At 35.3% G+C, this 18,352-nt stretch overlaps 1 protein-coding gene across 4 annotated transcripts in view; it reads left to right on the top strand.

The window, feature by feature from the left end:
- Positions 1-18,352, top strand: part of srgap1b (SLIT-ROBO Rho GTPase activating protein 1b) — a 51,714-nt gene that overhangs the window by 23,344 nt on the left and 10,018 nt on the right. For all 4 annotated transcript variants that reach the window (XM_067390891.1, XM_067390894.1, XM_067390893.1 and 1 more), the window contains 7 exons: positions 2,967-3,129; positions 6,820-6,882; positions 9,054-9,233; positions 10,534-10,662; positions 12,835-13,056; positions 14,777-14,878; positions 17,919-18,116. In XM_067390891.1, coding sequence (XP_067246992.1) covers positions 2,967-3,129; positions 6,820-6,882; positions 9,054-9,233; positions 10,534-10,662; positions 12,835-13,056; positions 14,777-14,878; positions 17,919-18,116 — 1,057 coding nt within the window. The remainder of the gene's footprint in view (positions 1-2,966; positions 3,130-6,819; positions 6,883-9,053; positions 9,234-10,533; positions 10,663-12,834; positions 13,057-14,776; positions 14,879-17,918; positions 18,117-18,352) is intronic.

Below are 18,352 nucleotides of genomic sequence, written 5' to 3'. Positions count from 1 at the left end.
TACTGTATTGTTTGCTCAAAATATGTTGGAAATTAACATTTATTAAAGGGTTAGTTCACCCAAAAATGAAAGTTCTGTCATTTATTACTTACCCTCATGCTTTTCCACACCTGTAAGACCTTTGTTAATCTTCAAAACACAAATTAAGATATTTTAGTTGAAATCCGATAGCTCCGTGAGGCCTCCATAGGGAGCAATGGACACTTCCTCTCTCAAGATCCATAAAGGTACTAAAAACATATTTAAATCGGTTCATGTGAGTACAGTGGTTCAATATTAATATTGTAAAGTGACGAGAATATTTTTGGAGCGCCAAAAAAAAACAAAAAATAATGACTTATTTAGTGATTCTGATTTCAAAACACTGCTTCATGAAGCATCGGAGCATAAATGAATCAGTGTGTCGAATCTTGATTCAGATCGCGTGTCAAACTGCCAACGGCTGAAATCACGTGACTTTGGTGCTCCGAACAGAAGATTTGATACACTGATTAATTTATGCTCCGATGCTTCCTGAAGCAGTGTTTTGAAATCAGCATCGCTAAATAAGTCGTTATTTATTTTTTTTTTGGCGCTCTAAAAATATTCTCGTCGCTTTATAATATTATTATTGGCCTCACGGAGCCATCGGATTTCAACTAAAATATCTTAATTTGTGTTCTAAAGATCAACGAAGGTGTTACAGGTGTGGAACGACATGAGGGTAAGTAATAAATGACAGAATTTTAATTTTTGGGTGAACTAACCCTTTAATGTTTAATAAATGAACATTTATTAATAAGCTTAGTTAATAATTAAACAATAAACATTTATTAAATTGTTTAATAAATGTTCACCTTTTGTTTAATATTGTTGCCTCTAGTAATTATGTGTCTGATTTTTAATTTCCAACCTATTTTGGGTTCATTTTAAGCCATCATATAGTAATTTTTGAACAATAGTTGAGTTAAATAAAACTACCCAGCACATTGGGCAAACATTTAACCCAACCGCTTGGGCTGTTTTTAACCCAGCATTTTTTTAGAGTGTCATTTTTTTTTGTGAAGTCTTAAATTATATTTCTTTATCTAATGCAAAAACATTTAGACATTTCAGTATGCCTTTTAGAGGCTGTTATATGTTATTCAGTTTGTGATCTCAAGTATCAAATATATTATGGAAAAATGATTAATATAATTGAATAAAATGCCGACATGGAATGAGATTCTGAGCACTAACTTGTCATCAGTGGTTTGTATGTTGATATATTCACTAATGAGTCATTCATAATGAAGATTTTGAGTGTGTTCAGCTGGAACTCATCTGTATGGATTTTAAGGGTTGCGATACATTTGCTTAACACCCTGATTCCTGGAAAGTATCATCCTACCAAGCGCAAGTCAATTCAGTGAACTGCAGTTGCAATCATCACCAAAGCCTAAACATTACTTGAGAATAAATAAGAAATGGTTCATTAGTGGATCTGGATGACTACTTGAAAAAAGCCACAGAGAAGCACTCACAAAAACAGTGTGTACCGCAAATCCCCGCGCCACCCAGAGAGTCCAACAGCGGAGATAAAGATATTCACTTTTGATATCACCAAGAGCTTGTGATTTAAGAGCTTGACATAATATTTCAAGTCACTCAATGTATGAATCCGGTGTATCACCTGTCAAGTTCCTGAAAATATGTTAATGAGAGTCAGTTATGTATTATGTATGTTAGGGTCTCTGACAGACAGCATGTTGAAGTTAAATCTCTCTTCTCGAAAAAAGCGATGACGTAGTCAAAACATCCAGTATTCTGGGTTTTCCAGGAAATGCATAATACTGTGTATTGTGCATGTTATTTTTTGACAGACATCAATGTTGTGATATTCAAATATGTGGATTTGAAAACAGATGGATCGTGAGGTAATAATTATTTATTCAGTGAATTGGTGTTTTTAGATGTAATATTCCAACCTACACAAGTGTTTAACAGGCGTAATAACATGCATGAGGGGTGAACTGTTTGATTTTTTTTTTTTTTTTTTTTTTTTTTTTTTTTTTTTGCCTAATTATAAAACGTGCTGGAGATGTTATACATGCATTTTGCATAATTCAGTAAAATAAGTATAATGAACGAAGTTTATTTCATGGCTTACTTACAGAGACTGACGTGTGGCTTGTTAAAAATGTTACACTCTAAAAAATGCTAGGTTAAAAACAACCCAAGTTGGGTTGAAAATGGACAAACCCAGCGATTGGGTTGTTTTAACCCAGCGGTTGGGTTAAATGTTTGCCCAACCTGCTGGGTAGTTTTATTTAAACCAACTATTGTTTAAAATGGCTAGCTTAAAATGAACCCGGAAATTAAAAAGCAGATGTAATTAGAGGCAACAATAATAGACAAAAGGTGAATGTTTATTAATAAGCTTTAATATTTTATTAACATAAATTTAATAGTTTATTAATATAAATTTATTAATAAGCAATTTAATAAATGTTTATTGTTTAATAATTTTTCATTGAACATTAATAAATGTTCATTTCCAACATACTTTGGGTTAATTTTAATTAAGCAATACAGTAATTTTTCAACAATAGTTGAGTTAAATAAAACTACCCAGCAGGTTGGGCAAACATTTAACCCTACCGCTGGGTTAAAACAACCCAATTGCTGGGTTTGTCCATTTTCAACCCAACTTGGGTTGTTTTTAACCCAACAGGTCGCAAATTTATTGACTTTTGAAAATCAAGTTCATGTTTTACCAGGAAAGGAGTGGTTTTGATGCACAAAGTTGTTTTTATTGTCTCTCACAACAGAAATGCAGATCCTGTTGTTAATAATTACTTGTACAACTTTTCCCCTATGAAAACAATTCAAATGCAGATAAGCATTTTATAACAGATCTATAGATTTGAGTTTTATTTTCTAGTATTTGTATTTTCATGTTATGTTTGAATATTTTTCACATTTTCGCACATTTCCACTGGTTGCAGGAAGGACCAGAACCTCCTTTCTCCCGTGAACTGCTGGTATCTGCTGCTGAACCAGGTGAGGAGGGAGAGTAAGGACCACGCCACACTCAGCGACCTTTACCTCAACAACGTCATCACGCGCTTCACACATGTCAGCGAGGACAACATGCGCCTGCTCAAGAAGGTGAGGTCAAACACAGGTCGGCGTGGAAGGTCGTTCCCGTCAGTGCTGTAATGTGATGGGAAGCACAGCAAAATGAAAGGTGGAAAAAATATGCATTCATTAAGAGTGCTGAAAATCTCTTGATAATTAAAGTATTACTTCTTGTTCCTCTTTAGTAATTCTGGTTAGCAAATGGAGTTTGCTCCTAGCAGTTTGTTTTAATTCTGTCAGTATAGCTCCCACAATCTTAAACTCAAAGCTGTCTCAGATTGTGTGCATGACTGTGGAATTATTTTATGTGGATTCACCATTCATTATTCAGTCTTTGTCTCTGTAGTGGTGGTTTATTTATAGGAAGTGAATTTCTTTTTCTGCACAACACTTTAGTGGACCGGCACTAATGTAGATTTGTAGAATGGTCAGTGACAAAAAGGGCTACGTTCACACTGTCAGTTCATATCCCATTATTTGTGCATCAGACTGGAATCTGATCTAAAATTGACTATCCACACAATTGATTCGATTCGTATTTTCCATGCTGCTCCTTCATTTTCCGGAATATCTGCATTGGTTTCTATGGTAGTGACATTGAGTTGGTAGGTATACGCCAACAACAGCAACAGCAACTGCAACATGAAGGGGTTTGCAATAGAGATGTTTTGTCTTATATCAGCATGACAATATGTAACCCTCTTCTGAGACAGCAGCAGAACCAAAGGAGGCTGCTATGAGCAACTTTATTCTGTGTTAACGTCTCTCCCATTTTCAAAACATGTAATTTTCTGCTCGACCCGCACTTTGCAATAACACAAGCATGTTTCTGCAGTGACTTCCAGCATGTTTCCTATAACAATGTCTGATGTTTATGTTTTACATGCGTGAGAGTCGTATGAAAGTCGTGTGAAATCTGATCAGAGCGGTCAGACTGAAATGGATTTCCAGAAATGCGATTTGAATAGGATTTCAAACCACATACAGTACAGTCCAAAAGTTTGGAACCACTAAGATTTTTAATGTTTTTAAAAGAAGTTTTGTCTGCTCACCAAGGCTACATTTATTTAATTAAAATTCAATAAAAACAGTAATATTGTGAAATATTATTACAATTTAAAATAACTGTGTACTATTTAAATATATTTGACAAAGTAATTTATTCCTGTGATGCAAAGCTGAATTTTCAGCATCATTACTCCAGTCTTCAGTGTCACATGATCCTTCAGAAATCATTCTAATATGCTGATTTGCTGCTCAATAAACATTTATGATTATTTTCAATATTGAAAACAGTTGTGTACTTTTTTTTTCAGGATTCCTTGATGAATAGAAAGTTCAAAAGAACAGCATTTATCTGAAATACAAAGCTTCTGTAGCATTATACACTACCGTTCAAAAGTTTGGGGTCAGTAAGAATTTTTATTTTTATTTTTTTGAAAAGAAATGAAAGAAATGAATACTTTTATTCAGCAAGGATGCATTAAATCAATCAAAAGTGGCAGTAAAGACATTTATAATGTTACAAAAGATTAGATTTCAGATAAACACTGTTCTTTTGAACTTTCTATTCATCAAATAATCCTGAAAAAAAATATTGTACACAAATATTTTGTACAATTGTACACATTAAATGTTTATTGAGCAGCAGATCAGCATATTAGAATGATTTCTAAAGGATCATGTGACACTGAAGACAGGAGTAATGATGATGAAAATTCAGCTTTGCATCACAGGAATAAATTACTTTGTGAAATATATTCAAATAGAAAACAGTTATTTTAAATTGTAATAATATTTCACAATATTACTGTTTTTACTGTATTTTTAATTAAATAAATGTAGCCTTGGTGAGCAGACGAAACTTCTTTTAAAAACATTAAAAATCTTACTGGCTCCAAACTTTTGGACTATACTGTATGAATTTTAGCTCAAGACGGATTTGTAAAAATCACATTTCATGTTTTTTTTTGTTTTGTTTTTTGCCGTTTACACTTGCTAAATCTGATCAGATTTCAATCAGTCTGAATGACATTTGAGATTATCCAAGATGCATCAAAAAAAAACAAAAAAAAACTTTATACCATTTTGGGTTCTATTGAACTTGTCTCTTGCTTCTTAAAACAGCTTTACTGCTTTTTCCCTACACTGAAAAAAAACCCAGGGAAACCCATATTGTCTAATTTACTCAGTCTACGCAACAAAATTGTGTTTCTCGATTAATGCAATTCTTTAAAATGTGATTTAATCTACTAGATTAAATTATTTAGGGCAAATGTGAACTAATCAAGTACTCAAAAATGTATTAGTTCGCAGCATGATTCGCTTAGTACTTAATAAGGAGAATAAAAATGTTCAAATTAAGTGTTTTTGAGCAAGATGAGAAAAGTGATAGTGTTTAATGTTCAATTATGTTGGATTACAATCGTTTTAATTACACTGGGTTAACATTGTGGATCATTAGCTTACACTCTAAAAAATGCTGGGTTAAAAACAACCCAAGTTGGGTTGAAAATGGACAAACCTAGCGGTTGGGTTGTATGTTTGCCCAACCTGCTGGGTAGTTTTATTTAAAAATTGCTATATGGCTGGCTTAAAATGAACCCAAAATAGTTGGGAAATTAAAAACCACATGCAATTAGAGACAACAATAATAGACAAAAGGTGTATGTTTATTAATAAGCTTTAATATTTTATTAATATAAATTTAATAGTTTAATGGTTTAATATACATTTATTAATAAGCAATTTAATAAATGTTATTGTTTAATAATTATTCATTGAACATTAATAAATGTTCATTTCCAACATACTTTGGGTTAATTTTAATTAAGCAATACAGTAATTTTTAAACAATAGTTGAGTTAAATAAAACAACCCAGCAGGTTGGGCAAACATTTAACCCTACCGCTGGGTTAAAACAACCCAATTGCTGGGTTTGTCCATTTTCAACCCAACTTGGGTTGTTTTTAACCTAGCATTTTTTAGAGTGTAACATTTTTAACAAGCCACACGTCAGTCTCTGTAAGTAAGCCATGAAATAATTTTTTAGAGTGTAGGATGTGGACTAGTACAATCTTATGATTAAGTCATGTGACTTAAAAATATAAGATAACGAATGCATTAATCATTAACTGATGCATTAACTTTGATACTACTTTATTGGGTCACTTAAAAATGACTTCATTCTGAGATGTTGTAATTACATGAACAAATTGTGTTTTTGTAACTTAACTGTTTCATGTACGTGATTAAATCATGTAAATCCAACACACTTTTTTAAAGTGAATAATAATAAATAATAATAATAATAAAATTTGTACCAAACTACTTTTCGGTTTTCAATAAACTTTTCATTTCAAGAATTTCTCCCTTCATCAGGATAGAACCGTATCATCATCCTAGTATTTCTGAACAATGAGCATTACACCACATTACAGCTCTTCTAAAACCCATTAATGACACACAAAAAGAAAAACGTGACTTGGTCAGTGCATCTGATGGACCCTAAAGGAAAAGTTACTGCATGACACGACTGACCCAAGAGAAGTAAAGCAACACATAAGTGGACATTTGAGCTGTTTTGATCTATTGTGTTAGTTCAGGATTGACAAAGCGAGAACAGCAATTGCTTGGCTGTGTATCTGATTTTGACCCAGCTCGGCCCTTACTCTCTATTCATTATAACACACCTTGTCTGTTTTCTTTTTTGGCCCACAGAGCAAAGAGATCATTTTCCAGCTGCAAGAAGACCTGATGAAGATTCTTAACGAACTCTACACGGTGAGCTTGTCTCATTCTCTCTCATCATCTCTCTCATCTCTTTTTGGATTACTTGTTCATCCCATCACTTTTCGCTCTCTCATTTTATCATTCCATCAATACGCAGCTCGCCTCTTCCATCACTCGCTCTCTCTGTCTCTCACTCGCCTTCTTCCAGAACTCGACCGCATCGGTTTCATCTTACATTTACTCAATCTAACGTTTTGTCTGTGCAGCTGTTTTGTTTTACCCAATTCTGCAGTTGCTGAAAAGACCATGAATTTCCAGCATAAAATGGACTTATATTTTTCCCAAATTCTGCCTTTGAAGTGATAGTGTTACAGGAACGCATACAGTTCGTCAGTATCGTCCCATACCAGTAGATGGCAAATTTGAAAGCAAAGGCCATATTATGCTCTTTCACAAAGTATTGATTTTGTTTTGGGCTCGACTAGAATAATTTAAAAGTAGGGTAGGCAATTTCAGAGAGGCTAGCAATAGATCCCACCCTCCCTTCAGAGCGTCTCCAAACCCACGCCTCCTAAAAATGTTATTTGTCTGTAATTGTTGTGAATATTTGACCTGAATGTGAGCTTGTCTGACAGGCCTGAAGTCTTAAAAGCCAGTAGCTCTTGCATAAATAACCTCAATAAAACACAAACACGCAGCACACATTAAGTCTGTCAGCTGAGTTTACCACTAACGTCAGGAGTGCCGCTAAAATGAGATGAATTCTGTGAACCAAAGTACTCAAAGTTCAGGAAGTTTCCACCCCACTGCAATCCTCATGTAAGCAGTTTTGCATCCTTGTTGAGAAGGATTTACATCAGAGTATGAGAGCGGAGCAGGGAGCATGTAGCAAGGAGTGTTTTTTGACAGTCTTGGCGTTCTCTCCAAAAATCACTTTCCACCACGGCCCAAAATACAATTAAATGTCTGCAAGAATTCCCCACATGTTAACACAGTGTTTATAGACTATTAGCAGTCAGAGCTAAAGAGAGATGCAATTTGTGAAGTATTATGTGTGAAATATTTTGGAAATATTTTTCCATTCATTTTTTGAAAAAAAACAAAAAGGTCTTTGTTAGTGTTATACTCCATGAACCAAATCAATCAGCTATGAGGTGAATCATAACAATAAGCAAAAAAAGTATTTAGAAAATCTGACAAAAATATAAAGGTGTACTTAACAGCTTTAGTGAGGGAAGAACTACAATCCCATGAAGCACTGCAAAGAGCATAATCAAATGTAAAAACGATATTATTACTAGTATTTTAGAGTGTAATTTACAGTGCTTCATGAGAGTTGGTGGAGCTAAAGAATAATCAAATTAAAAACAATGGAGGAATGTAAAACTACTCGTTTAAAAATATTGTTTTATATATATATATAATATATACAAAAACAATAGACTAAGTTTGTTGCAAGTATTTTAGAGTGTAATTCACAGTGCTTCATGGGAGTGGGTCGGAGCTAAAGAGCTCTTTTGGTGCGTTGTGTTTGTCATGACTGTCTGATTGGTGGAATTTTCTATACAGCATCATGGGTAATGTAGTTTTTCACCACAAATTCTGCTTTTAAACATGATTATTAGTTGAAATAGTGTGAGCTAACGGTTTCAACAGAAACAAATACCATCTATTTACACCCTTGTAGCTCACAGTAGGTCTGTCTTTAAAGGATTAGTTCACTTTTTCCTGATAATTTACTCACCCCCATGTCATCCAAGATGTTACTGTCTTTCTTTCTTCAGTAGAAAACAAATTAAGGTTTTTGATTAAAACATTCCAGGATTATTCTCCTTATAGTGGACTTCAATGAACCCCAAACTGTTGAAGGTCAAAATTTCAGTGCAGCTTCAAAGCGTTCTACACTGTCTTATCTAGAGAAACAATTGGTCATTTAAAAAAAAAAATAAATATTATATGCTTTTAACTACAAACGCTCATCTTGTAGACGCTGCTAAGTGTATTACTGCCCTCTACACGTCAAACTAAACTGTCATATACAATATGCTTGTGCAAGTATAGAACAATTAGTTCAAACTTTGACCTTTAAAGGTTTATAAGTTAAAACTCAGTTTCCCAATGGTGTTTTTACTTCAAGAACCTGATTGTTGCACTCTATAGGAAGGATTTTGGGCTTGGGGATTGTGGGTAATGTAGTTCCCTGGCTGCTCTGCCCCCTCCAGGTGATGAAGACGTATCACATGTATCACACCGAGACACTAAGTGCAGAGAATAAGCTGAAGGAGGCAGAGAGGCAGGGCGAACGACAAGGCCGGGGCGGAGAGGCCGTCTTCAGTCTGCGCACCGAAGATCGCCACCAGCGGCGCAACGCTGCTCGCAAGATTCAGAAGATGAAAGAGAAGGTGAGTTTTGAATCTTTTGCTTTTTACATTTTGTTCAAGGGGTCTTTACGTGTTATACTTTGTGAGTTATGTTGTTTGCAAGAGTGTATTATCCACTATGCAAATTGGATTCGTTGAATTTTAATGTGCCAGATGTGTTTCCAGAAATAGAGTGCAAAGTTCATTTGTCTTGATGAAATACTGTGAACTGGAGTTCTGGAGTAATTTGGTGGACATTATGAGGGAATATTTTCTGATTTATGCATAACTAATCTAAAAATGAGCCTATTTTGTTGATTTTAGATGATTTGATGCTTCATTATAATCTTGTTCTGAAGATTTACTGGGGGTTTTGTTTTTGACTGTTTGGATGCTTGGTTTATTTAACTCTATATTGATGTTTTTTATGTGTTTGAGCTGAAGTACTTCTATAATTTTTAAATCATACAGCTACAACATGTACGGCCAGAACATATTTATAGAAATGTTCACTGGGGAGGAAAAAAAGCAAAGAGGAGCGGCCATTTTGCACACCATTCTGTAACTGAAAACCATGTGTTTAGAGCACAATATTGCACAGTTTCTACATCAGTATAAACCCAGCAGACTATAATGTCAGATATAATGTTATAAATAAAGCAAGAGTCTCTCTTCAGAGCATTAATTTTCCAGTACATACACCCCTGTGGCACACCGTGTGTTCACTACAGTTTGATACCGCATCCATTTTTCTCTTACTTCATAAGCGGGAGGAGAGGTTAGAATGAGCAATGGTTACAGTATTGGACAGAATAGGCAGACGGGATAATCCCGATGGACAGAGTCCTCAGTGTACGGCAAGCATTTTTCCAAGGCATAGCAGGAGCATAAAACAGTTTGGTTCACATATGTCATAATGTTTATACGTTGAGATATTTAAATATAAAATATAATATATTTAAGGATGCATTAAATTGCTCCAAATTGACAGTAAAAATACCAGATAAAGCCACATTTTTTTGCATACAAATTCAACAAAATAAATAAACTTCAATGTTCAGGATCCTTCCTTGATTTAATGATAATGTTGCTTTAAAATATCTGTGGGTTTTACCGGCAGACAGGGACTTTAATTAAAGGAGCAATTACAATCACAGAGACGCAGACGTCAGCCAAGCCTCACTGTGAAAACACTGGCATTAGAAACAAGTTAGTCGATAGGCAGTCCGTCAATAAAAACATTTTATCTTCTTGCCTTGATGGAGATATAGCACTTACTCAACACTTTGTCCTTCTCTCTCTCCTTCAACCTCTCCATCTTTCTCTTTTTTTTTCCCCCCAGCGCCAAGCCAAGTACTCCGAGAACAAACTGAAGGTTATGAAAGCTCGGAACGAGTATCTGTTGACTCTGGAGGCCACGAACGCTTCTCTGTTTAAATATTACATCCACGATCTGTCGCATTTGATTGACGTGAGTATCTGATTATATATCGCCGCTCGCTCAGACAGTGAATCCACGGCAGGAAATTGCCACTGCATGAAGGGCATGGTGTTATGGTTGCGTTTATTTGCTTTTTCACCAAGCACAGTAATGAATTATAGTCCTGATTAATAATCACTAATTAAGGCAGCCTCCACTGCCTTTAATTAGAGACAAACGCACCCTGTAACAGGCAGGATGGGATGGAGATTAAGCCTTTAATTACAAGCACACATTAGCACATTCTGTAACAGGCCACATTTGGAATGGAAGTACAGCAGAATAAGGCCAGTTCACACAGACTCAGACCAACACTGACAGTCACCTGATTACGGCTCGTCACTTCTCAGACACTCTCATTCCCATTCAGAATGTTCAGCTCTGACAGACGACAGCATACTCCGACAGGGATAACGCACCGATCCCACAAAACCCGACGAAGTGTCTGTTGCCGTCTGTCGGTGTGGTGTGAATTGGCCTATATACTGTCCTGAAATAATTTTAAATATAGTATGCAGTGATAGACATGGTAAACAGTAGGATGCTACATTGTCACATGACTATCGTTCTATCTATTGTTCTGTCGTTCTATCTAACTGTCTGTCTGTCTATCTATCGTTTTGTCGTTCTATCGTTCTGTCTATCTATCGTTTTGTCGTTCTATCTATCTATCTATCTATCTATCTATCTATCTATCTATCGTTCTGTCTTGTTCTATCTGTCGTTCATTCTATCGTTCGTTCTATATTGTTTTGTATTGTTCTGTCTCGTTCTATCCATCTATCGTTCGTTCGTTCTATTTATCATTCGTTCTATCTATCTATCTATCTATCTATCTATCTATCTATCTATCTATCTATCTATCTAGTTCTGTCTTTCTATCTGTTGTTCTATCTATCTATCGTTCATTCTATTGTTCTATTTATCTATCGTTCTCTCATTCTATCTATCGTTCTATCTATCTATCGTTCATTCTATTTATTATTCGTTCTATCTCTGTCTCGTTCTATCGTTCATTCTATTGTTCTATCTATCTATCGTTCTGTCATTCTATCTGTTGTTCTATCTATCTATTGTTCGTTCTATCTATCGTTCTGTCGTTCATTCTGTATTGTTCTGTCTCGTTCTCTCATTCTATCTATCGTTCTATCTGTCGTTCTGTCATTCTGTCTGTTGTTCTATCTATCTATATACCTATCTATAGTTCTATCTATCATTCGTTCTATTGTTCGTTCTGTCATTCATTCTGTATTGTTCTGTCATTCTATTGTTCTATCTATCTATCTATTGTTCTATCATTCTGTCGTTCTATTGTTCTATCGTTTGTTCTATCTTCCATTCTCTATCTATCTATCTATCTACACAGTGTATTTTTATTAGAGACTTCAACATATGCCACACTGTATATATTTACCATATTAAATACCATATGTCATACTATATATGCACACACAGTATACTCTGAAGTATACATTGATATTCCAGTTGATTTCGATTTAATTCATCACACTGAAAATGGAAGGTCAATTTGTGTGCATTGCATTGTGGGATAGAGAGTCCCATGTAGTGTGCTCTAGTTGTATACTGATTATTTTTGCAGCTGTAGCAGTTTATCAGCAAATCTGCAAACTGTACACCTAATGCATACTATTCTATAGTATCCTACTGAGTATCCTGCACACTCAGTCTAGTGCACAGTGAGGCCAGGAGATCCCTCAACGGCACAGAGAGCAGCCATTTCTCACACGGGCCGTCCCTGCTCCTCGGTTTGCTGTGTCTGTTGTTTTGCTCATTAGAGTTTGCAGCGGGCTGATCGTGGTCAGCAGTATCTGGCCGATCGGAGCGCTGTGTCTTTTTGACCTTCACAGAGGTCAAACCTGCTCACACTGAGATAAAGACAGCAGGAGAATTTGTGTACGTGGGTGGCTAAAAGAGAGAGAGAGATTGTGTGGGGGTGGTAAGTGAGATACGGTAAAAGCCTGTATGAAAAACCCTTCAAATTAACCCTGAGAACAGAAGCCGTGGAGGATAATTTCTAGATAAACGTTTTAAGGGAATGTTTTATCCATCATAATCGGTTTTGAGTGACAGCTCTATACAAAGTCACACTATTCATGTTCTTTTCTCTTTGAAAGTCGATTGCATGTATCTGTGTTTTAACAGTGTTGTGACCTCGGCTATCATGCGGGCCTGAGCCGGGCGTTGCGGACCTACTTGTCGGCTGAATACAGCCTGGAAACCTCTCGCCACGAGGGCCTGGATATTTTGGAGGGGGCCGTGGAGGGGCTGGACCCCGGTAGTGACCGGCAACGCTTTATGGAGACTCACCCCACAGCGTTCACCCCTCCTGCACGCTTCAACTTTCAGCCACACATGGGAGACCAGGTCACATGCCACCTAGTGCCCAAACTACATATATGCATTAACAAATCATAATACCCTTCTGTGTAGGAAAGGAATGAATTTGTGCTACTGCAGTGCCTTTTACTATCTTATATCTTCATAAATTGGCTGAACAAAAAAGGATTATATCTACAAACACAAAATTGTTTTTTCAAATTCTGACACTGTCATGTGATTGATTGTATCATGAACTGCCTAATATAAAAAGCCTAATATTTTATAAAAAGTATAATATTTTGTAACCAAAAACTAAATTCCTCATAATTTTTTTATTTGAAAAGGTATGGAAGCTCATTTCCACCACAGAATACAAGAAATAAAAAAGACTTTTTATTTTATCTCGCAATTGCAAGTTTATATCTCGCAATTCTGAACTGTGTGATATATACGGAAGAGGATTAGGGCCAAGCAATAATAAAAATTCATCTTGAGGTTAAAGTTGTTAAATTTCGAAAAAAAAAATCGAGATAAAATGTTGAGAATAAAATGTTGAGAATAAACTCGTTAAATTATGAGAAAAAAAATCGTTAAATTTCGAGAAAAAGGTCGAGATAAAATGTTGAGAATAAAGTCATTAAATTACGAGAAAAAACTCGTTAAATTTCAAGAAAAAAAAGTCGAGATGTTGCGAATAAACTATCTATAGAAAAGTTGAGATAAAATGTTGAGAAATAAAATGTTGAGAATAAACTCGTTAAATTACAAGAAAAAAACTCGTTAAATTTTGAGGAAAAAGGTCAAGATAAAATGTTGAGAATAAAGTAATTAAATTATGAGAAAAAAGTCGTTAAATTATGAGAACAAATTCGTTAAATTATGAGAAAAATGTCGTTAAATTTCGAGAAAAAAGTCGAGATAAAATATTGAGAATAAACTCATTAAATTGAGAAAAAAAGTCGTTAAATAACGAGAACAAATAATCCAACTTTTTTCTCGTAATTTAATGACTTTATTCTCAACATTTTATTTAGACTTTTTTTCTCTAAATTTAACGAGGTTTTTTCTCGAAATTTAACAACTTTAATCTCGAGATGGTTTTATTTTTTTATTATTGCTTGGCCCTAATCCTCTTCCGTAGATATAAACTCGCAACTGCGAGAAAAATCTGAATTGCAAGAGATAAGTTTGAAATTCTGAGGAAAAAAATTGTGAGAGAAAAAAATCGCAATTACATTTTAGTTATTTTTTTTATTCCGTAGCAGAAACAAGCTTCTATAAAGATCATTTCTAAAAATAAATAAACAAATAAATAAATAAAAATCGTTTCTAATTGGGAATTATGACCTCAGAAAAGGTAATTATGACATTAAGTTAGGAAGATGGACATTTCTGCCCCATACTATTAATTGAACGTGCAATGTTTACGTGGAATAAATTATATTGTATATTTTTCACAAATCATATGGGTCTATTTTATTATATTTTTTTAAATTATTATATAAAATTCCAAGTTAAAAAATAACACATTAGGCTTACACAGTAAGTGACATAAAAAAATACAGAATTAATTTGTTAATCAGTTATTTGTATGACAGTTAATCTTCAGCAAAGAATTCATGATCGACCGCCCTCATTTCCTTTCCTTTTTTTACTATCCATGTCCTTGAAAATGTCCAAAAGGCCAAGTTAAAAGATCAAATGATTTGTTTGTTCTGCTGAGCGGTTTCTGTAATGTGTGTATTTATGCATGTTGATATTTCAGGTGAGTCAAATCACAGCACTGCCGCAGGTGCAAGCCGAACTCCTCCTCCGATTCCAGCAGCTGCAGTCGCGCCTCTCTACACTGAAGATCGAAAATGAGGAGGTGAGACACACACACACACACACACACACAATCCCTTCCTCTCGAATGAGCACCTCGGCAGCTGCGGTTCCCCCACTGAGGATAAAGAATGGGATGACAGGCGCGCACACCTTCTCCATTTCTCCTCTCCCCTCTCTCGCTCCTTCTCTCTTTGTCGTCAGGCACTATATATGCACCCCAGCACACCGCTACAGACGCATTCATACATATTGTTTCCATCTTCTCCATCTCTGTTGGAGTGTGTGGTTGTTTATCGCAGGTTGTTGGCAGGCCAGCTGTTTCCTGCAGCTCTCAGCATGTGAAGGACAGAGCAGAAGTGCTGATGAACGCTGTATTACTGCAGTGAGTTTAGACTGTAGAGACCGAGGGCTGTACGGATGTGTGTGTGTGTGTGATATTCCTCTATCCCTGCTTCTCTAGATGGCTACGGACCAATTCCTGATTGTCACAAAACAATTGTACTATTAGCTTGGTTGGTTGGACGTGATAATGCTAATTATTATCACATTATGGCTTCTAAATACTGTAGATTTACAAATTGTAATCTCACTGCAAATTATTTTGTATATTCACTGAAAAAAATTAACCTATATTTGGTATCATCTAAATTAATTGGCAAAATTATTTAACAACACTAAATCAACATTCTGTAATCGGAAGATGCTGGGTTAAAAACAACCCAAGTTGGGTTAAATATGGACAAACCCAGTGATTGGGTTGTTTTAACCCAGCAGTTGTGTTTGACCAGCATGCTGGGTAGTTTTATTTAACCCAACTATTGTTTAAAATGACTGTTTTGCTGGCTTAAAATGAACCCAAAATAGGTTGGAAATTAGAAATCAGACATAAATAATTACTAGAGGCAACAATAATAATCAAAAGGTGAACATTTATTAATGAGCCATTTAATATATGTTTATTATTTAATTATTATTTATTAAACTTATGAGGGTCAATAACATGACAAGTCCATTTTTTTGTCCAAAGGCCTTTGATATGACATCCATAGTATGTAAGGTAGTACAACTAGATCTCTTATTGAATCAAAAAGGTTTTTAATTATATTTTGTTACATATAAAGGTATTTTAAAGATTTTGAAGTGTCAAAAGGTCATTCGGTTTAACCGTCCAAAGGCCAACACAGCCATTTCATTTGTGATTAAAATGTCTTAAACTGTAATAAATGTATATATTTTTTTATTCTGGCATGATTTTATAACATCATATATCAACATAGTGCAAAATGGTTTTAAATTATGTGTAGAAGTCGTTGCTTTATTATGAGAAAGAATGTCCTTAGAATGAATTTCATTGATGTCATTTGGAGTAACCAATATAAAGGATCATTTTGGATCAAGTCATGCAGTCAATATCATGTGACAGGATGTGACATAATTTAGACACCTGCAAAGGACCACATGGTCATGAAGCAAAGTAACATTCTCTTAACTATTTTAAAAATTAATGTTTTCACTTGCTCATATGCATGTCCCGAAACATCAGGTCATTCGGTACAACCGCTATAAAACTTGCACTAAATATTAAATGTTTGATTGTTCTTTTGCTAGCTAGATAAATATCAGCCTGTTAGCACTGTTTGAAAATATCGTCATTTGGTATAACCAAAAGTGTCATTCGGTAAAACTGACATTTTGGTCACAAATTTTGACCATCTTGTAAAAATCCATCTTGTCTATCTTGACCCATTAACAAATGTTAATTTCTTAAACATATTGATAAATTTTAATTTCCAACCTATTTTGGGTTCATTTTAAGCAATACAGTAATTTTTAAACAATAGTTGCTGGGTTTGTCCATATTTAACCCAACTTGGGTTATTTTTAACCCAGCATTTTTTAGAGTGTACATTAGCTTACATAAATTTAAGGGTAGAAAATGCTCCTTATAGTGTATGTAAAAACCTTTGGACCCCATTTACACCTGTATTTTGCTCTGACTACTGCTGAAATATGAAAATAAGGTGTAAACAGGGCCTTGTATTAAAGGTGCCCTAGAATTAAAAATTGAATTTACCTTGGCATAGTTGAATAACAAGAGATCAGTACATGGAAATGACATACAGTGAGTCTCAAACTCCATTGTTTCCTCCTCCTTGTGTAAATCTAATTTGTTTAAAAGATCTCCGAAGAACATAAGAATCTCAACATAACATCGACTGTTACGTAACAGTCGGGATCATTAATATGTACGCCCCCAATATTTGAATATGCCAGCTCATGTTCAAGGCATTACACAAGGGCAGCCAGTATTAACGTCTGGATCTGTGCACAGCTGAATCATCAGACTAGGTAAACAAGCAAGAACAACAGCGAAAAATGGCAGATGGAGCAATAATAACTGACATGATCCATGATTACATGATATTTTTTGTGATATTTGTAAATTGTCTTTCTAAATGTTTCGTTAGCATGTTGCTAATGTACTGTTAAATGTGGTTAAAGTTACCATCATTTCTTACTGTATTCACGGAGACAAGAGCGTCGCTATTTTCATTTTTAAACACTTGCAGTATAATGCATAAACACAACTTAATTCGTTATAAATCTTTACAACAGTGTGTAATGTTAGCTTTAGCCCGTTAGCCACGAAGCATAGCCTCAGACTCATTCAGAATCAAATGTAAACATCCAAATAAATACTATACTCACATGATCCGAACCATGCATGCAGTATGCATGACGAACATTTTGTAAAGATCCATTTGAGGGTTATATGTAAATGCACTGTTTTATAGTCGAGAGCTCGGGGGAAGAGCTTGTGATTTAAAGGGGCCGCAGCCTGAATCAGTGCATAGTTAATGATGCCCCAAAATAGGCAGTTAAAAAAAAAAAAAAAAAAAAAAATCGATGGGGTATTTTGGGCTGAAACTTCACAGACACATTCAGGGCACACCTTAGACTTATATTACAGTAAAAACTGGTTCTAGGGCACCTTTTGAAATGAATGTGTGCTGATCATTCACTACAATAGTATATATATGGCACCACCACGTCTATAGCTCTCTATGTTCCCTCTGAAGGTGAAAAAGACGTCGGAGGCCACTCTCAGCACTATCCAGGACATGGTGAACATGGAGGACTACGACGTGTCCGAGAGCTTCCAGCACAGCCGCTCCACTGAGTCAGTCAAATCCAGCGTATCAGACACTTACCTCAGCAAACCCAGCCTGGCCAAGAGACGCGCCAACCAGCAGGAAACAGAGCTCTTCTATTTCACAGTAAATGCTGGCTCACACACAATCCCTCAGACAGAGCCTGTTTTGGAAATAGTGTTTAATAAGATATAGGAAAGAGCACAGACACTTTACAGTCGATGATCTGTTCACACCGTAGTTTGTAGCATTGTGTCCCCCGGATCAATGGGCTTGTTTTAGCCTAAAGCAACGTCTGTATCTTTAAACTTAGTTTATGGCTACTAAAGGATGACCAGGACTAATTAGATCATTAATTCCCA

This window comes from Chanodichthys erythropterus, chromosome 8 (genome assembly GCF_024489055.1).
Source record: "Chanodichthys erythropterus isolate Z2021 chromosome 8, ASM2448905v1, whole genome shotgun sequence".
Taxonomy (NCBI): Eukaryota; Metazoa; Chordata; class Actinopteri; order Cypriniformes; family Xenocyprididae; genus Chanodichthys; species Chanodichthys erythropterus.
The sequence above is the reverse complement of the archived record's forward strand: the minus strand, read 5'-3'. Positions and strand labels throughout refer to the sequence as shown.